We start from the raw sequence: 23054 nt of genomic DNA, 5'->3' as shown, positions 1-23054 counted from the left end.
GGAAGATCATCAAGCTTTTATACACGTGTTCGAGGGTCGATTAAGACGGGTTCTTTCGTTCTTTTTCATTGCCTTTGTTCATTAATCTTTATGATGTCTATCTTTGTTCTTTGTTTTAGTTATTTATCTTTGATTAAGACTATGCTAGGCTAGACTTCATGTCTACCTAGGTTTGATGAACATGTTTTTGACTTGATTCTTGCTTTGGACAATTGTTTGATTATGGTTTTGTTAATTTAATAGTAAAGACTTGGTTTTGTTTTCATGATGCGTATAAGTATTTATTATCATGATTAATTATTTAACTATTGCTTCACATGGATCTTGTTTTCTATTGATTGTGTTCTTTAGATCTTAGGGTTCATGTTTAATCTTTACTTGGTGTTTTGATTATTATGGTTGAATAGTCCTATTAGATCATAGAAGCTTGTTGATAGTTGGTTAGGGTTTTAAATGTTTTGCTAAATTCCAATAGCTGTAAGGTGAGGAGTTGTTCATGTGTCTTGGTCAATTGCATGCTAGGATAGTAGTGATAATATTCTTGCTTATTGTGTTGATCCATGTTCATTATATCATGTTAGCTTATCAAGTTATCTAGGGTTTAGTGTTTCGTAAGATTGCTTGCTTTAGATACTATTAATTAACCCTATTTGATGACTTTGCGGAAATCAATAATAACTGATTGCTTAATAATCTAATAATTGTTCTTTGGGATTTCATTTGATTCGGTCAAGGGTCCTTTAGGGTTTGTTAGATGAATATGTTTAGAAATCAATTTCTATAATCATGTTATTTGTCCATTGCTTGATGATTGTTGACACATGGGATTCTTACCTAGGTAGATTCCTTCTCTGATTGGTTTCGATCTTGTGATTTATTTGCTTGTTTCTCGTTTACTTGCTTATTTGTTTTCTTAGTTTAATATTAGTTTAAAAACCCCCTTAAAACATTAATAATAAATAGTCGTGTCGTAAGTCGAGTCTAATTAGTTAATTAACGTAATTTATAGAGTCCTGTGGGTTCGATATTCCGGACTTACTTAGCTTTAGTACAATTGACCGGTTCACTTGCCGGTGTTTTGTTTAGTTGAGTCTTAGGTCTAGTTTTTATTACTTGTGTAATTTAGTTAATATTTAATTGACTGTTTTGAGCACATCAGGTATAGAGTTCCTTCTATGGATAAAGTATAATGGTCCTTTTATGGAAAGTAAATAGGGTCCCTTCTATGGATAACGTTAAGGATCCTTCTGTGAATAATATCTAGGGATCCTATTATGGATAGTTTATTTAGATCCTTCTATGGATGACACAAGTTGTTACTTCTATGGTATTAGTAATTGTTCTTCTCATAGACATTATGAAATGATCCTCTTATGGATAGTTATAAAGCGTCAGGAATGAAGTTGGGTTTATGTATGAGTATGTATCTTCGGATACGTATACGTGAATGTATGGGAATGTATTGTACGTTACCTGATTAACTAGAACTCACTCAGCGTAGCTGACTTTTAGTATGCGCGCAGGTATATATATTTATTTAATGAGCTAGCATGAGGATGGCACATGACATGGATTGAACGGCTGGCATCTGAAGATGGAAGAAATGACGTTTTAAATATGTTGTATTGTGTTTTGTTTAAAGAAAAGTTTGAATGCTTTGTAATGAATGATTGAAGTTGACGTTTCCGCGAAAGTTTTAATTAACTCTAATATTTAGAACTGTGTTTATGAGTAAATCCGACGCTAAAGTAGGGCTACCGGGAATAGGGCCTTATATGAAACATTTCAAACACTTATTTAAAATATCCTAAGTCTAGTGTCTTCATCCTTTTCATCCTCTAATAATTGTACTTGTAACATATATATAAAATAATGTCAACTAACTTAATATATGGTGAGTTCGCACAGTTTAAATACTACATAAAAACTAAACAATTCCATGAAAACTCGTGAAAAGCAAACAAGGGTTCTTTACACTAGAATCAAGGTCCTGAGTGTAAAGAATAATTGAAGGTCCTTTCAGCTCGGATTGCGCACTAATGTACTTGAATCGGGAGTCCCTTTTCCGCTCATAACAACGAGGTCCTAAGTGCAAAAAGGGCGTATGATCGCACTTATTGAAGAAACCATGAAAAGTAAACACACAAGTCCATCGTAACAAATTGTAGTTTGAATATAAGTGAAGTAAAACTAAGTATCTGGTTAGGATATGTATGCTACCCCCAAAAGTAAAAGCGTAAAAAGAGGGTGTGAGAAACTCACATTGATTGGTGAGTTGAAAGGATTGGATGTTGGTGTGACTTGATCAATCTTAACCACGAATCCCTAAACCAAAGTTTAGAAATATGTTTTAGGCTAAGGTTAAGAAATACTAAATCTAATGAATAAATGATAAGATAAAAACAAGGAAAATATTAAAAAGGAAGATGAAATACAAAATCAGTTTTTGGACGAGAAACTGTTTGTTTTGTTTAAGGCATTTGAAATAACAAACAATTTTATTACAAATCAAGATTTCCCAATCAACTAAATTAGAATGTTTTGAACAACTTTCATTTAGAAAAGTTTTGCAAATTCATACACTAAATAGACCAAAACAGCCGTGTAAATCAGGGGGTACGAATATGCACACTGTTTATAAAATATTGATTGCGAATTCATACGATTGAATTAAAATGCATAAAAATAGTTTTTAGAACTATATTTCAATGAAGTTTATCATAGAATCTGGTATTGCACTTTTTCAGTTTATTATGAATATGATACTCCTCTTAATTTGACGGCTATATCTAATGTCAAAACTGAAACATTGCTAGAAGCAATGTTTTAACGATTTCGAAAAGGATTTTGGTGAAATATAATTATGGAATTTTTTGGATATGATTATATAATATTATGAGAATATATTATCAAAAATCCTTGGGGTCCTTTGAATAAAATATAACGATTCAAAACAGAAAATATAAAGATGTAAGAACGTTTCAAGTGTGACATTCGTGTAATCGATCATCTCCTTGTGTTCTTTGTCTCATCCACCTTATGCACCATGGTGTATAGATTATGTGGATTCCTAGACATGATTATGTTATGGTCATGTGACCATTTGATTAACTAGTATGAACAAGAATTAAAATAAATAGAAATAAGATGAAGAAGACTTAAATAATTATAATCTTACCTTTGAAATGGAAAAATATAGAAACAATTCTCTTTGAATTTGTCAAAGAGTGGTGTAAAGAATGAAAGGGGCGAGATTATGTTCTTATTTATACAAAAATGAGGAGTTACTCTTAACAATATTTTAATGATAAAATTGATTAAGTGAGTGCTTTGGGGGAGGAGGTTTGACCATAATTTGAATGATGTAGGAAGATATTTTTCATCTTTTAAAAAAATAACTTAAGGTAAAAAATAAATGTGACATAACTAAATTAAAAAGATGTAATTTGGTTATACATCAAAGAAAAATCAATACAAAATATGTAACATATTTATGTGATATTTGAATAAAGAAAAAAATCATGAGTGTTACAATTTATATATATATATATATATATATATATATATATATATATATTAGTAACGATTAATATCATTAAATGACTTTAGGAAAATAAATTTACATACGGAATATGTAACATATGGGTATATCTATAACTAACCAAATCACATGGAATAATAAAAACGGGTCGATTTAACGAATACAATACAAATAATAGAAATTGACGAATGTCATGTGAAATACATAAAACATATGAAACGAAACTGGATATATATATATATATATATATATATATATATATATATATATATATATAGGGGATGGTTCAAGAGAAAAATGATATTACTGCAAGAAATGCGAGAAATGAATATGGCCACTAGTTTTGTTTCAAGTTTTAAATGTTTAAAGCTAAATAAAAAAAGTATTAATCATTCTCTTTATTCAATTAATATAACTAATAAACCATAATACTTATCTACTTAATTAATATAACTAATTAGATTATTATAATTGAAAAATATTAAGAACTCATTTATTTTTATAACTTATTTTTTGTGTCTTTAATTTTTATCCTACCAAGTATAATTTATTCATACATTAAAATTTCTTTCTATCCAAAACTAATTTCTTCCAACTCAATATATTAATATCCATAAAAGCATACTTACATTATACTGAATAATACCAAAATACTATTTTACATGTGTTTGCATTAAAAATCAACAAAAAACATCCAACATACACAAAAACGTATAATCTACACTTTATCCAAGAATAAGACAACATATAACCTACACACTAAAAACATATAACCTACACACAAAATTTATCATCAGCGAAATACACACGCACACAAAAACATATAACCTACACACGAAAAACATATAACATACACACGAAAATTTTATCTTACACAAATACAACTTATTCATACATTAATTTCTTTTTATTCAAAACCAATTTATTCAAACTCAAGATATCAATATTCATCAACGCGTAGTTACATTGTGATGAATAATACAAAAAACTATCATACACATGTTTGCATTAAATGTCAATAAAAAATATACAACTTACACAAAAACATATAACTTACACTTGTTCTAAGAATAAAAAAACATATAACCTATATACGAAAAACATACAACCTACGCATGTGTAGGATATGTGTATCTTTGTGTAGTTTATATAATTGTTGATGTAGAATTCCATATGTAAGTTGTATGCTTTTTGTATGTTGTACGTTTTTATCGCTCAAAACAAGTGTAGGTTATATAACTTTGTGTAGGTTGTATATTTATTGTTTACATTTAATAGACACATTTGTATGATATATTTTTATTATTATTTATGACAATAATTTTTATAGGCATACTAATTAAAATATATATATATATATATATATATATATATATATATATATATTATGTTTTGATATTTAGTGTTAAAAAACATGCTAATAAATTGAGTGGAAATTATTGTTTAAATATAAAGAATAGTATTATATGAATAAATTGTATTTATGTTAAATAAAATGAAGAATGTGTAAATATAAAATAAAACTAAAGTAGTGTTTTTATCTTTTTAATTATTATAGTTAAATTAGTTAGATATATTAATTAGAGAGAGAATTATTATGGTTATATTAGTTGTATTAATTGGAGAAAGAGAGTGCATTTATTGTTGTATTTACATTTTTTTATTTATTTTTAAATATTTAAAACCTAAAATAAAATTAGTGGCTCATATTCATTTATCTTATTTCTTGCAATAATTTGATTTCTTTCCTGAACTTAAACATATATATATATATGTGTGTGTGTGTGTAGTTATAAACAAAACTGAAAATTCAAAATGGGTCGGGTTTTTGGGTTTGAAAACTAACGAATGTTACAAGATTCATAACTTTTAAAAATTTCGTCCCGAAATTAATATAAAAATAAAATTGTAAAACAAAACAACTTGTCAACTAGTACATATAGTTGTTAAAAGTTTTAACAATTTTCATATATACATATTAAAAAATAATAACGCCGATCTTTGAATGACCCGAAAGACGTCACAAATGAGAAATATGATAAGGACACCTATATATAGGATGTACCAGTGACGTATCCACCATACCCTTATCATATTGCATTTTTCTCGTTTTTTTTTCCAAAATCATTCCAAGTTTCGAGTTATTGCACACAATTGTCCTTACTATGATTTCCATGCGAGAACTTTGATAATTACGTGTGCACCCGTAATTACTTAGTTCGTCGCATGGTATACATGGTTTGCCCTATTGTGTGGTTTTGCAAGACATCAATAAAAGAGAACTCTTTAATGTACAAAACCTTTATAATTCAAAATCACTAGATTTGATAAATGAGCTATTGCGGTTCAAAATAACAAAAATAAATAAATAAAACTTTCGAAGTCATAATACCGTTATAAATGTAAACATTGAGGTTCTAGAATAATAAAATCGATGAATAAGACTTTTGATTCTTGAAATAATAACATGAAAATCAGGAAAACTTAGGTTATTAATAACAACATGGATAAAACAACGAAGTCATTACCATCACGGTAATTAAATGTAAATAATGGGGTCGAGAATAACATAACAATATGTAGCATTGAGCTAACAAAAAATCAACAAGTAAAGCGAAAATGCATTGACATAAAATAAATAAATGAAACTTTAATATCGAAATATCATAATAGTTTGAGTTCTTGGAGTCAAAACAACGTAAAACATCAATTTAAACTTCGTTTAACGAATAAAAATTCCCCATAAAATATCAATTTTGAATAACAGCAAGATTAGCCAAGTATATACTTAAAACTTCTAAATCAAAGTAAAACATTGGTCTCAGACATCAAGAAAATAATTCAATGAAACATTGGATGAATAGAGAACCAAACAAATAATTAAAACAATTCATGTAAAAGTAATATAAATTCAGCATGTACATAAACATGTTTGAAATCCCAATTTCCACTAAACGGTTACGTTTATGGGAAATCGGTCATAAAATGCGAGATTAAGATAATAGTAAACAAATTCAGCATTGCAACCATGAATGACAACGAAAATGGCTCGACAATCATAAATGGCCAAACTCAGTTATAAACTTTATAAATAATCCTCGAAGGGTTTGATATATAAAATTGCTTTGGTTATATCCAAATAGGATAATATATATAAATACATATGAAAAAGAAAATAATAAAAATGATAATAATAATAATAATAATAATGCAAGACAAAACTTGTGATACCTGTCTTCTCACCGTTAGGTTTGAGGTATGAAGGTTATGGTGAGGGTGGTGTCATGATTTCTCAACTGAATTTGTTGACGTCGACGAATGGAAAGAGAAAATGTTCTCTTAAAATTCGTTTAAGTTTATGAAAATCGTAAAACTGAAAGCATAACACAAACTAGCCACAGGCATTTTGGCACAATATCTAACCATTTTATCACCAAACGACAATTACTTAATGAACCAAATATATATTGACCAATTTTCATGGAAACACACATTACAACACACACAAGTCACCTATCTAAACATAATATAACGTTTACTATTTAATATGGAGTCCACCATATATATGTAAAACTCAATCACTCAACATAACCACGTAGGGATCATGTGACATTCGTCAAAATCGGGTCCCGTTTGTACTCGTTTGTATTCGTTTATGATCCGTTTATCACGTAAACTGACCCGTTTTGTAAATCGAAACTTATGATATAATCAAAATGATGGGTTTATGTTACAATATTGTTTTACACTTGTTGGGTCTTGAAAACATCCATTTCGGGCCTTAAAATGAGTTAAAATCACTTAAAACGAACTTCGGGGGCCAAAATGTCATTTTTGAAACTTTTAAAAAATATTCCAGCCCCACCCCGTCGCGCCGCGCGACGGGGGAGCCCCTTCTGGTTGCGTAGCGCGAGCTGCAACAAACCAGCATGTTTCTTATGTTCTCTTGCTTGTTTTATTGTCCATTAAATCCGAGTTTTGCCCAATAAATCACTTGTTTAACCTCTTTAATCACTTCCTATAAATACCCAACCCTTTTCCACATTAATCCCTGCTCATAAACTCTTTCCTCACTCAAATTCAAAGACATTTCAAGGTTATTTTCATGTTTATGCAAAGTTTGACTTCCAAAGTCAAACCGAGTTAGTTCTTCATTTTTATTAGTATATCTTAGTCTAAATTAATACTTGAATCATATGACACAACATATAAATAATATCACCCCTTGTTACCTTTAGTAGTTACTTATCCGGCCTCGGTTGGTTAAGTTTCAGGCCTCGTAAGGCAAGGCTACAGGGAGGACTTCGTGTTCTTGATATATATATATATATATATATATATATATATATATATATATATATATAGGTATTGGATCATTTCAGAAGTTTTTTTACAGTGAGAAATGAAGGTGTAACTCCATTAATCCCTAATTTCATTCCATTTCTTATGTGTAGGTGCGTTGTGTAGGTGCATATGTATGTGTGTAGGTACGTATCTTTGTATATGTGTACGTATGTTTGTATATGTGTATGTATGTTTGTATGTGTGTAGGTACATAGGTTTGAATGTGGCTCAGTACATTTATATGTTTGTAGGTAGGTTTGAATATGTAATTAAGACATAAATACAACCAACCTACATATATGTATGTAACATCATATGAAAGGGAGTGAAATTAGGAATTAATGGAGTTATAGCTTCACTTCTCGCACTCCTCGCTGTAATATCACTTCTCGCAAGATCCAGCTATATATATATATATATATATATATATATATATATATATATATATATAGGATTGATTTCTTTTTAAAACCGTTTTGAGTTTTAAGAACTCGAAAGAACTCAACGTAACAACTTTTTTTTGAATTTTTTTTAAACATGTGTAATACGTAAGTGTAAGTAATGTACAAAAAATTACCATAATTTTTTAAACACCGAATCGACCTTTTACACATGTGTAACTAAAGTTTAAACTTGTGTAATCAACAAAAATCTTTATTCTCTCTCTTGGTTCATTTTTAATCAAATTTAATCTCAACCACATATTCTAACTCATTTAATTAAATGTGTGGTCCAAAATTGAGTTCTTAAAGTTATTACAACTCAATAAGTTCTCAAAATATCTCTCCCATATATATATATACCTATATATATATAAATATATATATATATATATAACTTGTTTATACATATTAACCATGCTTAACTTCTGCTCATTTTAGGTTGTACACTATCTTTATGAAGTTCCATGGTTATGGGTTTGAAGAGTCTAGCCTCGGTTTAACCGTAAATAGCTCTAAACCGTAAACCGAACTTTATTTACTAGTTTTTGTTAAATAATTGTTTAAACATGCTTTATGTTAGATTTTAGTTTGTAAAAACATTTTTATAAGTTCTATGGTTATGGGTTTGTAGAATCTTACCTCGGTCTTAACCCGAACCAAGATCCGAACCGAAAACCGAACTTTTATTTAAAGACTTTATTGTTAACTTTTTGGTTGTAAAACTTAAGTATCAACATTTATAAGTTATTATACAAGTTCTTTGATAATTAGGCATTTGGAAACCATCTATGAACTTATTGTGAGATGGAAACCGAACCAAACCGAACTAAACCGATTTTCACTCGCTTAAGAGACACAAGTGTGTTTTTAGCTATCAAGACTTGTATATTTATTTAAAAATACTTTACAAACTGATTTTAAATATTTTATTAAAGTACTTGGAATGTTGAATCCAACTTGAACTTATAACAAAGTTGGACCGACAAAACCGAACACTCGCTTAACGTGCGTTGTTAGTTCTAAAACAATAGAACTACATACTTGGTTAAGTGTTATTATATTTTTATGAGTTATCTCATAACATTTAATATTTTGGAAAGTTGACTTTGGGTTTGACCAATTATCAAGACTCGAACCAACTTGTTAAAACCCGTTTTAGTATCTATATTCTAAAGGGACTTGCATTCTTGTATTTTTACCCACCTTATTACTTAACATAGATTGAGTAAATATTAAGGTTAGATACTTTAACCCGGTTTCGAGCAAACTTACTTTTTTAAAGAGTTATTATGTTAGTTTCTTAAATACTTACATTTTAAACCTTTAACTTTAATTGTTTACATTCCTTAACATTTATTTTCATTTAAGGACTTCTAGAAACAACCTTTATAATTCAAGACTTTTATTTTTATTTAGGCTTTGCTCGTTAAACTCCGCCCTTCCGTTTTCCCGTCTTTTACCGACCAAGTTTTATACTTGAACATGAGTACTTTCATACTCTGTTTTCCATCTTTCGTTTTTTTTTTTGGGGGGGGGGGGGTGATATTGCATATCGTATTCAAACTAATTGCTTTATATTTGAGTCGTAAGCCACAAACTTTATTGTATATTTTACTTAAATAAATACTTGATTTGGTGTTCTATGCTTACATGTTAATGTGTTTACCACTTTTGGTTGGTTGAACTATAAATCCTAGTCTATTTGGCAACCCCTTATAGCAAGGTGTCGTTAATGTATTCTTATTAACGATAACTATAAATCCTAGTCTTGACAACCCCTTATAGCAAGGTGTCGTTAATGTATTCTTATTAACGATTTAATTATCCAAATTATTGCTATTATTTATTGTTTCGTATGCAAGTTGTGGCATTTTCCTATTGTATACATATTTGTTCAAAACGATGAATTGCTCACCAACCTTTGTGTTGATAAACTTTATTTTATTAAATGTTACAGGTTTGACTTTTGGTTGACTCGAGACTTGGAGAAAAACGCTATCAAATACCTTTAGGATATTAACAAAATGAACAATATATTTATTTGCTATATTTTGTGATGATTATTGTATGAATAAGTATGTTATGTGACGTTATGATTTTTGTGAAAATTAAATGAGTTGTTAAATATTGTCACTTTAAATAGTGTGTCTTGTGTATTTGTCCAATCACGTTGCACCCCGGGATGTTCCGCCGCCTTTGGTCGGGGTGTGACAGATGAGATCGGGACCGTACATGTACCTATACCCGTACATGTACCTATACCCGTACCTAAAAACAGTAAATGTTGGTACCCATACCCGTACCCGAATTATATGGTACGGTTACCCGTTCGAGTACGGGCACATGTACTTTGGGTACGGTACTCGCTTTGGTACCCCTTTGTTTTTCTTCAAAAAAACTCCACTAAATTTGGTAACGGTACGGCACAGACTATCAATTATCTATAATACCAAAACCGTAATACCACAACCAGAGCCGTAATACCGCAACCAAAACATAATACAAAAACTAAAAATGAAACAAATCAATTATAATATAAAATACATTTCCTTTTCCTTTTCCTTTTCTTTGTTTATTGCTTCATCGCTCAATTTCTATAGAAAAACAAGAGAGAACATTAATACATGTTATTTAATGATATACACAATCACACATACATGAAATAAAAGTATACGATACACAATATATGAATATACACATATAGATTGAGAATGAACATATTCAACAAATATATATTATGTTTTGAAAATCCCGTTCGAAAGTTAGTCATAAATGTTGGAAACCTAATAAAGCCCTACATATTCTAAATGGGTACCAGCACCCGTAATACCCGTACTTGTACCCGAAAGTTTCCGTACCTATAATCAGTAAATTTGGATACCCATACCCGTACCTAATAGACACGAACGGATACATGTACGAATACAAGTACGGGTACTGAAAAAGTACGAGTATTTGAGAAAAAAGGCTCATCCATGTAACCACATATACTTTTAAACACCCACGACACCAATTATTGTAAACTCTAAACATAAACGCAAGAACGAGTTGAATTTCTTGGGCTGTAGATCACTATCAACACCCACATGTTGTATCACCCTTTCAAAATCATGTTAAATTTATTTTGCTCTCTTTGATCACAACCATATACAAACACATCTATTATCTATCAATAAGTTCTTTAGACTAAGGGTATGTTTGGAATTGAGTTTGAAACACTTTATTGGCTTATTGTTTTTTTCAAAAAGCCAATAAGTTAAATGGTATTTGGCACTCATAAAAAAACCTATTATTTTAGCTTTTTGAAAAAGGTTAAAAAGCAGTTTCAAAAGCCTCAAATCCTGGGTTCAAAATGGTTTTTTGAAAAGCCATAAGCAATCCCAAACTCAATCCCAAACATGCTCTTGTGAAGAGCTTTTAGGCATTTTACTACTAGATCATGGAATAACAGATGTAAAAGTTAATTAATAAATAATAAATGTATCAAACTTGAGCTTGAAAAAACGACTCACGAACAAAGCACGAGATATTTGCTTCATTTACACCTAGAGGTGCACAAATTGGGTTTTTTTAATACCCGGGTTCGGGTATGGAATCGGTTTCGGGTATGATCGGGTATTGAGATAAATCGGGTAGGGTTCAGGTAGGGTATTAAGGAGAAAAACTCAACCCTATGTACCCGGGTAGGGTATTATCGGGTTCGGGTATTGGAACCGGGTACAACTGGGTATTAATACCCAGTTTTGAATTTGTAATTTTTTATACATTTTTTAATTTGTTTAAAATTTAAATTTGCTTTGTAATGTATAAAAATAATTAAACTATATTACGAAAACCATAAATCCACTTAATTAAAAATTATTTACTTAGTAATATGCATTTTACAAAAACTTAAACATAAAAGTTGTGAAGTAAACATAAAAATATACTATAAAAACTCATGTATTATTTCGGGTATTGGAAAATTGGTATCGGGTATCGGGTATAACCGGGTATCATGTATAGGGTATGACCGGGTCCGAGTATTTACGGGTATAAATCTTGTACGGTTCCGGGTACGGGTATTGACCTCAAAATGCATACCCTGGCCATACCCTACGGGTAGGGTCGGTTCCGGTTTCGGGTATAAAAAAACCGGTTCCGGGTATTTTTTTCGGGTCCGGTTCCGGGTCGGTTTTTTGTGCACCTCTATTTAGGGTGTGTTTGAGATTTCTTATTTTCCTTTCCTTATAACTTATGATGGTTGAATAAGTTCTTTTTGTGTTAACAAAGTGTTTGGGAACACATAAGGCCTTTTCCATTTCTCCTTATCAACAAGGCCAAAATAAGGGTTTTCAATAACTTAGAGTTTGTTAACTTATCTTCTTATAGGATTAGAATACCCAATACACCCTTCCAAGTTCCATTCCACCCATTGCTAACTTATATCTTTTTCTATCATTTAAATCAATAAATTAAACCAAACACTTTTTTGAAAACTCTTTATTAAAAAGCGATAAGACCTTTTCAACTTATCACAAAAAAATATTTTCACCTTAAATAAGGAATCCCAAACACCCATTTACATCCGTGTTAAAAATAAAAAAGATGAAAAAGTTATTACCAAACGACCCATTAACAAATAACAATCCATTTGACAATAGACAATAGGTTGATGAACCAATCACAACACTTGACACGGATCACACTCCCCATCAAAACAAATCGACCAATCCAACGGCTGACATCCCATCCCATCCCACCCCACCCCCTCAATACCCAAAACCAATAATCACCACTATATAAACAACAAAACCCCTTGTCACATCTCACAAATCATATATCAAATAATAAGAATCTCTAACAATAAAAATGTCCGGAAGAGGTAAAGGCGGCAAGGGTTTGGGTAAGGGCGGAGCCAAGCGTCACCGGAAAGTTCTCCGGGACAACATCCAGGGCATCACCAAACCGGCGATCCGGCGTCTGGCGAGACGTGGTGGCGTTAAGCGAATCAGTGGTTTGATTTACGAGGAGACTCGTGGGGTTCTGAAGATATTTTTGGAGAATGTGATTCGTGATGCTGTCACCTACACTGAGCATGCTCGCCGTAAGACTGTTACGGCTATGGATGTGGTCTATGCGTTGAAGAGGCAGGGCCGGACTCTTTATGGCTTTGGTGGTTAGATTGATTGGAAGCTAGGGTTGGTTTTGATACATCTGTTGGTGTATTTGTGTAATTGGAACTCTTTTATTACCGCAATATAAGTGTGTTTGTTTTGTTTTCAATTTCATGCTTTTATTTTGCAATTTGCAGCTTGATAAGTTGAATTTTGTGGGTTTGACCATTTGATTGTGGTTATGGTAGGTAATGACCAATTGCCTGTGGTATTATTGAATTGAAAATAGCTTATGGTGCAGAATGATCAACTATTCAGTTTAAGAACGAATGTTGACTGATTATGGTGAATTTGGTCATCTGTTTAATCACTTGTAACCAATATAATATAGCTAGGATCACCAATTTGTTTTCCTGTAAATTATCTCCACAATATGAATATGAAGGCACCTTAGTGGGTTGAGCCAACCAGGGAATTGACCAATTGTGGCTATGCATAAGATCACTCGAAAGGAAACTGAAAATAGGATTATGGCATCAACAAAGCGTAATCATAAAACTAACCTTTTGAACTAAGTTTAGACCATGACGTTCAAACAACCACTTTTCTACAGTAACAAGTCGCAAGCAATGAAACTAGGGTGTTGATAAACAAAACATAGAACATAAAAATAAGTAAAACACCCTTCATATGAAGGCCATCTTGTGAGACTTGGCCTAAAAATCGACAGTGTATTCATTTTCAGTAAACCATGATAACCAAATATCTAATTTTAAAACAATTACAACGCATAATGCAATACATAAGCCAATCTCTAAATACTATTCACGAGTCAAGTTCAAGCTTTAGAGATAAAGCTCTAAATAAGCCAAACTTGAACTCACGTTCTCTTCAATTTAATTTAAATGATCCAACCATAAGCACAATAACTTAAGGGAAAATCTCCTAAATAACCCTTTTGTGGAGATAGAAAGTGAGAAATTATTTCCAAAATAGCCCATTAAATTTGGACTGAGTCGATGAGATCTGACTAAATCTTTAAACCAATAGAAATCTGATAAGTGTAGTTGTTTTTGAAAATCCGATAAGTTATTTGAAAATGTTGGGGGCCTAGTCCATATTTTCCACTAAATGTTCTTCTTAACAACAATATTGTGTGACGGTTTAATAATGTTTCATACAAGATCCCTTCAAATTCTAAAAACTTGGGAAATTGTGTCTTTAAACTCAGTCTTATCGTGTCGTGGCTGACATGTTATGTTAGGACGCCATCCCTACCGGCGAATCGGTGTGAGCACAAACGAAAAAAGATCAAAAAAACGTAAAAGGCCCGCGAATTGGTCCAATTCAAAGTTAAGAAATTAATTTACTAATCACTCCAAAACAATTTCCCTCTTGTTCATCTGCCAAATGAGACCGGAGAATCTCCTGGTGACCCATCATCAGCGGCGGCAATACTGCAGCGTGGGATGCCCCATCCTGGACTCCTTCCTCGGCGGCGGCATCCCTACCCACTCCGTCACCGAACTCGTCTCCGAAAGCGGCTGCGGCAAAACCCAACTCTCCCTCCAACTCCTCTTCACCTCCCAGCTTCCCCACGGCCTCAACGGCTCCTCCCTTTACCTCTACTCCGAGTTCCCCTTCCCCCACCGCCGTTTCCACCAGCTACTCCATTCCTTTCGCTCCTCCCACCCGGTCTTATTCGCCTCGAGCCGAGACCCCTGCGATCGCATCTTCACCCGCGACTGCCACACCGCACACGACCTGCTCAACGTATTGCTCCGTTTGGAATCTCGATTGAAAAATCCGAAAGAAACCCGGTTGGATATTAAGCTCATTGTCATCGACTCCATTGCCGCCTTGTTCAGAAGCGACTTTGATAACACCCCCAACGATCTCAAACGCAGATCCTCCTTGTTTTTCAAGATTTCCTCGCTTTTGAAGTCCCACGCTCATCGGTTTGGGATCGCGGTCGTGTTGACGAACCAGGTCGTTGATTCGTTTGATAGCGGTGAGGGGTCCTCGTCAGGTGGTGTTCGGGTTGGGAATTTGGAGTTCATGTACACGTCCGGAAGACGGGTTTGTCCGGCTTTAGGGTTGTCTTGGGCCAACTGTGTTAACTCCAGACTGTTTCTTTCGAGACACGAGGTGATGGAAGGTGTAGAGACAAGAAAAAGGAGGGAGCTTCATGTTGTTTTGGCGCCGCATTTACCGTATTCGTCTTGCGAGTTTGTAATAACAAAGGAAGGTGTTTTTGGAGTTGAGAGATGAATGAGCAAAAATGTCACTTTTTGAACTCTCTGTAAGTTAAAGCAATTGAATCTGAACACTGTCATTTTGTTATTAGATTGTTCAAATAAGATTCTGCTTATTTAGTAGTTTGATCCATTACGATAACTTTGCATCCTCTCTTTTCTCGAAATGCTACGTACATAATCTTTGAGCTTAAATACTTCATTCTATCTGCCCTGTATGTTGTAATGTATAGGTTTTACCGCACAGAATCTGAGTATTTACTGTTTATAGGTTTAAGATCAGATGAATGTTAATGCTGTTGTGCAGATTCTTTGTGTGCGCATTATGAGAGATTCGACTGTGTAAGCCGAACACACATACATTGTACCTAGGCACCATTGTTTACAGTTGCAAGTATATACTGTCATTCTGAGAATAATATTGTTCAAGAATTTTAGTATTTTCTGTTAAGATTAGAGGAATGTTTATGCTGTTGTGCAGATGCTTTCTGTGTGCATTGTGACAGATTCAACAGTGTGACCCGAACACATACACCTATCTAGGCAAACATATACAGTTGCAACTATATACAATCATTCTGAGAATAATATTGTTCAAGAAGCTGCATTTATGAAGTTCACACATACATTGTCATCTGTTACATGTATAATTCTAAAAATCCTGAATATTAATGGAGAAGTCATGAAATCCTGCAGTCAAGTTCTTCAGAACACAAACACTCCTTGGCAGCGTTGTTCATTTAAACCTCCAGCATTACCTGCTAAAATGAATCAATATTGAATAATTAGTATGAAAGTGATCAGCTTATATTAAGGGCAGTAGAAGATGGTGTATGGATGTGCTTCAGTTATTTGGAAATATATGTTTAAAATTAAAAAAACTACGTTTTGTTAAATGAAAGTGAAGTCTTTCAGATTAGATAAGATTAAAGGGCAAATATGAAACCTATTATCCAAAATAGACTATTTGACCAGTACACATAGTTGTCAATAGTGAATAGCGGTCAATAGCGACAACCTCCCTATACACTACGTGGCGATAGAGATGAAATAGCAGGCGCTATTTCTGTTTAGCGTTAAGGTCTTTGATATTTCTTTTTTTTTTTAAAGTAGGGGTTTCATTAAAAAAAATGAGTTTTTACGGGGGACTGTTTGAGTTTGGTGCTGTTTAATTGATTTTCAGGGCTAATAATTCGGTTTTTGATATTTCATAGGAAAAACAACCCTAATTATTGCTATATCTACACTATTAAGGCGCCATACATCAAATAGCGGGAAAGTACATGTTCGCTATAGCGAGCACTATTCTCGCCATTGACAACTATGCCAGTAAATACTAACATAATTAAAACCATGAAATCAGTTACAAAGTGGCAAACTGCATACACCTTAAATGTGACACAAAACAGTTGGATAAATCTTCCTTAAGGGACTTGTTATAGCTGAAGCCATGTTAAATTACGAAGAAATTTAAGAAAGCTGTAAGTTGTTGAGTTGAGATTTACCTTTTATCTTGCTGATGATACCATGCTCAATTGCAATACATTACGAATGGCACTGTTAAAGCATGCAACAAATTTTAGTGTCTTTATTTAAAATCTCAATCTTTTTACAAGAATTGAGTGATTTGAAGGAACAGAAACATAAGATTTATCATTAGTGAACTTAGATGATATATTTAAACTACAACATGGTTAACTGTTTCATTGTTTCTACACGAAAACATTAAAATCATGTATCGCATGGATTCTCCCTCGTTTAAGATATGGTTGTTAAATGGGTCATGCTCAGGTTTGACTGGTTGAACAGGAAAGTTGTGTTGAGCACATAAAAGACGAACATGACACGAGTTTTTACGTACGGGTTGGTACTAACACGACCATTAAAATTGGAAAAGCAAATTCTGGCATATTAAGACTTTACAACAACGTTAAAAGTGAAATTGCACTAATTTTGACGTTATTTTACTAATCTCGTGAAAATAACGTTAAAAGTGGCGGAAGGTTAATCAGGCATCATGTGGTGGCGTTGATAGCCGAAAGACAAGGGCACATGCACCGATCAGCCGGTGTCCCGATGATTGAGCGCTATGTGCCTTATGTCCAAGGCTTGATGCAAAACTACTATCGAGCCGGGGGTCTCACCGGAAGCAGCCTCTCTATCCCTATGGGATAGAGGTAAGGCTGTCTACATCTTACCCTCCTCAGACCCTACCATAGCATTGCTATTGGTGGGATATACTGAGTACGATGATGATGATGATGATATGATAAGACTTTACAACAACAAATTTACAATGACAGAATATAAATGCATATTAAATAATTATGTTCAAACTGAAACACCTATGCTCATTTATTTTCTAAATTTTGACATCTAATGCCCAAATAATCCAATTGCTTTATTTTTATGACAACATATTTTTTTAAAAAGTTAGCAAAAATAAGAAGGCTTAATCTGTGAACCTGGCCCTAAACTGATCATACTTGTTTAGACTAAACCTAGATCTGCAAACTATGTGTTTAGATCTAGTCATCTAGATACGTAGACAAGTCTACCATGAGTATTTCACACATTACTTGCTTATTTACTTGTTAGAAGCATCTACAAAACAATGATATTTATTAACAAGATCATGTAACATAACATATTATGCCAGATTTAGAGAGTATTTTCTATGTTTTATTTCCCGCTTAGCTTGTTAGATCTACTTATGTAACAATCTTGATGAAAAACCTACCAAGCAAAAAGATAGCATCAAAACAAGCGTGAGCCGAAACGAACAACTTCTGTGCAAGTGTATTGAGATCTGCAGTTGCCTTTGACTTCCAGCAGCCCTTTTAAACATCTGTAAAAACATTGACTTTTAGAATAATAATAAACTAATACCATTTATAATAAATTAATAATATAATATAACACCAACTAAAGTGACATAATAACCTGATTAATCCAATAATTCCCATATCTTGGCCTCCAACCATGCCCTTTATCTTTTGGTGTAGACTCAACATCATTTACCATCAACTGTCTCCTCTCTTGATCATCATGATCAACAGTGATCTTTAGAGTTCCAACATCTTGTACAACTCGTGATCTTGTTGAACCACTCTTTTTATCAGTTTGACACGAAGAGCCATCACTCGTCCCCAATATTTCAACCGGTTCCACCTCTATAACATAACTGTCAACATCTTTACAACTTTTTATTATGTTCTTTGAGGTTTCTGAACTCCCAGATAGAAACATGGCTAAATCGTCACGTTCCTCTTCATCCAAATTCACCCATCAAAGCGGCTTTTGAATTTCATCACTGAAATATTCTTTTAATGCCGATTCAACTCCAGATATTTGAGACGATATGGCGGAAACAAACAGTTCGTGTCTCGCTGATCTATTATCGTTGATACTATTCTTGTAGCTGAGTCTAACAGCTCTTTGAAACTCATCCAACTAATTCAATAAATAATATTCAAACACAAATTAATAAGAATTAACTGGATCAGTTAATTATGATTATTAAGAGAAACAAACCTGCCATTTAGCTGTGCCTAGAGCAGTTTGAAGCTCTCTACAGAGTTCATCCAAAGCTGTTGATTTAACCCCTTCTCTCTTCTGTCTAACCCAATTTCTGTAAGCTGACTCCATTCTGTAAAATCAAACAAAATTAATAAAATAATAATTTTTAAGAAATAAAAAATAAAAAAATTATGGGTTGAATTGTAATTATAAATTGATACAAAACAGATGCAGAGTCAAACTTAAAAATCAAGAAATTTACAAGCCCTAATTTCTGGGTTGAATTGTAATTAGAAATTGATCAAGACCAATAAAACCTAGGTTTTGAATAAAATGAAACGAAACCCAGATACGAAATCACGTAAAGAACAAAACCCTTGAAGGAATTGAAGGAAGCTTACATATCTGCAGAGGCTTGAACCTCTTCTGCAGCGGAAAAAAAGACGTCTTTCTGCCATAGATCAAAGGTGTTGGCAACCAACATAATAATAATTTGGTGAAATTGAAAGTGGGTTTGGTTGATTAATGTGTGCTGGGTTGTTTCTTTACTCTTCTGATTCTCCTATCGTTGTCTTCTTCTTATCCTTATTCGCTTCGATCGAAGAAGCGAAGAAGAAAAGAAAGAAAGAAAGAAGAGAGAGAGAGAGCAAAGGTTGAGAGAGAAAGAGACAGAGATAGGATGGTATTATGGTTTCATTTCTTTATATTTATTATTATTATTATTATTATTATTATTAATTATGCAGCATTATTAAAATGTGTATGTTTGGTTCATTTATCTTATTATTGTTTTTGACTTTTTGGACTTTAACTTCATTTATTGATAGACTTAAGTTTAGTTATAACAATCAACTTTTTGAGTAACATTTGCGGCTTGTGTTTTGTTGATTTAATACAAGTACTTAAATGATTTCTTGTAGTTTTTTTTAATGGAACTCTCACAACATGTAATGCAATAATGACCTTCTATTGACAACGAATTATGGGTGTTTATGGGTTTGGTTTGAAGATTATTTGGTCAAAAACAAAAGTCGAATAGAATAGAATACAAACAGTTTAAAATCGGCTCATTTTCAGTTTTGATCAAATAAACTGATTTCTTTTTTTTTTTTAGATTTTTTTAGTTTTGTTTTCCTTATTTGATATAGGATTAGTTTGTACTAAATAGGATTGAGGTAAATGTAATTGAGTTGAGCTAAATGTGATTGGATTAGAATGTACCAAATAAGATTGAGCTAAACTGTAGTTGTATTGAACAAAATGACAAAACTTAAACAATCATGATTTTTATGGGATTTATTCGGTTTGAGCGGATTTGTTGAATCGAAACCGAATTGAAATTGTTTTGGTCTGAAAACGAACAGTAAACCGAATATACAATTTGTTCTTATATTAAGCAATTCTGGTTTAACTTATTTGAAATCGAATAATCAAGGCAACGATGAATACATAGCATCTTACATCTAAACTAGTATGATACTTTTCGTAACGATCAAAAATATATTATCACGCTAGTAGATATTAATTAAGTGTTAAAAAAATAGTCCAACTAGAAAAAAATATAAAATGGAAAATGTAAAGTAACTACACTTTCAAAAAGGATTTTTATTTTCTTGTAATCAACAAGCTTTTTACCTTATTGCCTAATATTAACAAGATTTTTATTTTCTTATAATCAACAAGCCTTTTCTACTTTCTTTGTTTTTTAATCATAAAAATGGTAGCATGCTTTCCGTTGCAATCTAATCAATATTGTTGTTGATGCTTTATCTAATTGCTGTTGTTACTGCAACTAAATTGACGTTTTATTTGTAACCCAATTTTTTTAGGTTATTTTGGGTAGAAAGTTGTTTTCATTTGGTCATTAGTTTAAACAATGTTATTAATGGCTGCCGTAAATATAGTGTCATGAAATGTGCAAAATGGATGACTTCTTTAACACTCTAAAGTAATAATAAAATTACATTTCAAAGAAATTTTATACTTGTAAAGTAAACATTATTACCCGATGAGGCGTGGCTAACCGTACAAGTAAAGAAAGCATACATGATGTCATGACAAGACCTTTGTTTAAAGACTATCGTAGAGTAAGGATGTGATAAAATTATATGCTTGAGATACGATGCAAGCAACTTAATGATGTGGATGCAGTGTTAGACATGCTCTTAAGAGATCTATTGTGTCTAGATCAATGCATTTGACTTGCACATTGATAACAGCTTAATAACATGATGTTGTGTATATCTACAAAATTAGGGTCACATCTAAAATGATCATACTATTTAAAAACCTCTAATATGCCCGAGTGTAAAGGTGTGCTTCTGACCTGTAGAAAGAAAGTCACATAACAATACTCTCTATATCATGCACACCCTTACAACCATATTAATCATAACATGTATTATGCTGTTCCTATTTCGGACAAGGAATACTATATGTGACTTAAGCCGATGATCAAAGTTTATATCTAGGGCATTGACTTTATGTCTAACCAATATGTTTCTATCTCATGCTAAACTTACCAAACATTTAATCACGAGGAATAATATTGTTCATCGTGCATTAAGACTTTTATGTGTTATCAGAAAGATCTTTTGACAATTAAAATGATCACACTAAAAACCATCCCCATTCAAATTTCGAATTCAAATTTCAACACATGACCAAATAGAAAAAACAAACAACAAATTGTAAAACCATTTTTGAAAAAATGATTTGCAATTAGTTTGGTTTTTAGTTTGGAGTCCTAAACTAAAAAAATACACACCCTACTAGTGAACTATCCATTGACAAAGATGTATATTGGTACGTCAAACAAAAAGTGATTGTATATCTTGTACAAAATGGTGCATATGTTAGAAGCACTAACCCTCGGTGGATAAGGAATCAGTAACCTATGTTTTGCTGGTTGGAAAACTATAGTGGATTGCTTGGGTGTGATTTCATTAATGGTGAAGGATGTCTTGAAAAGTTATTTGTAAAAGTTAGGGAAATTTTTATTGTAAATATAAACCATCCCATAACTAATTTAAAATTACAAAAATATTTATTTAGCATATAACATATTTTTGATTATTTTATTTAAGTTAGAGTTGTATTTAAAACGAAACATCTTTTAATACAATGAGTGAAAACAATACTTTATTTTGTATATATATCTTACTTTTGACTTCTAAACAAAGAGAACGTACATTAAAGCAAACGCTAAGCTTGTTTTGTAACATTGAGGTCAGATACAACCTTCTGAATAAAGTATAAGATACGACTACGTATATCAAATTATGAAATGATTAGGCCCCTCCTACACAAATATTGTAGCTAAGTCAGACACTGGAAACGTATTCTACTTTTAAACAAAATCATAATTATTCTATTTAGAGTAATTACAAAATTTGACCTACGTGTTTTTGTTTCTTCACTTCGTACCGTTTGCACTTTACTAGAAAGAAAATATATTTTATTTTGAAGGTGATCGGGCTTTTAGTGTTTTAGATAAGTATTTATAGAAAACAAACAAAACGATTATTTTATTAGGATTATAATAAAACGTGTAAAATCCCTGTAAATAACTTTAGATTCAATTATATACCTTTGCTTGCTGTACTACTATCATTGTATGTATCTCAATTATACAGTTCAACAATATAAATAAATAAATAAATAAATAAATAAACGTCGGCGGTTGGAGTTGGAAAGAAAACAAAATATGGTGTGAACAACTCCACGTAAGGCAATATGCGTTCAAGCCAGCCACCCAGCTGGGACCCATATCAAACATCACAATTTATCTCTTTTTATATTGTTTGGTTAACTAGAAAAACAAATTCATAATCGTAAAATAAAATAAATTACCATA

General features: G+C 32.1%; 2 protein-coding genes and 1 pseudogene across 3 annotated transcripts; 2 read left to right on the top strand and 1 right to left on the bottom strand.

Annotated features, from left to right (window-relative positions):
- Window positions 1–13179: 13179 nt before the first annotated feature.
- On the top strand, window positions 13180–13491 carry LOC143552366 (histone H4). Its single transcript, XM_077042608.1, has one exon. It carries the CDS (start codon window positions 13180–13182, stop codon window positions 13489–13491), a length of 312 nt encoding a protein of 103 aa, XP_076898723.1.
- Window positions 13492–14834: 1343 nt separating this feature from the next.
- On the top strand, window positions 14835–15846 carry LOC143552356 (DNA repair protein XRCC3 homolog). The gene has a single exon (XM_077042600.1). It carries the CDS (start codon window positions 14835–14837, stop codon window positions 15693–15695), a length of 861 nt encoding a protein of 286 aa, XP_076898715.1. The 3' UTR covers window positions 15696–15846.
- Window positions 15847–16236: 390 nt separating this feature from the next.
- LOC143552362 (uncharacterized) lies at window positions 16237–19900 on the bottom strand (annotated as a pseudogene). Its single transcript, XR_013138643.1, has 6 exons — window positions 19600–19900; window positions 19214–19328; window positions 18623–19132; window positions 18416–18527; window positions 17185–17236; window positions 16237–16440 (listed from the first exon to the last, which is right to left on the bottom strand). The product of XR_013138643.1 is annotated as an uncharacterized LOC143552362 (transcript).
- Between the last annotated feature and the right edge of the window lie 3154 nt (window positions 19901–23054).

Source organism: Bidens hawaiensis, unplaced genomic scaffold (assembly GCF_021521415.1).
Source record: "Bidens hawaiensis isolate Kalapana, Puna unplaced genomic scaffold, B.hawaiensis_p1.1 tig00016852_1, whole genome shotgun sequence".
In the NCBI taxonomy this organism is placed as follows: Eukaryota; Viridiplantae; Streptophyta; class Magnoliopsida; order Asterales; family Asteraceae; genus Bidens; species Bidens hawaiensis.
The sequence above is the reverse complement of the archived record's forward strand: the minus strand, read 5'-3'. Positions and strand labels throughout refer to the sequence as shown.

Coding starts and splice junctions, on each gene's coding strand:
- LOC143552366 (XM_077042608.1), top strand. CDS start 13,180: ATGTCCGGAAGAGGTAAAGGCGGCAAGGGTTTGGGTAAGGGCGGAGCC.
- LOC143552356 (XM_077042600.1), top strand. CDS start 14,835: ATGAGACCGGAGAATCTCCTGGTGACCCATCATCAGCGGCGGCAATAC.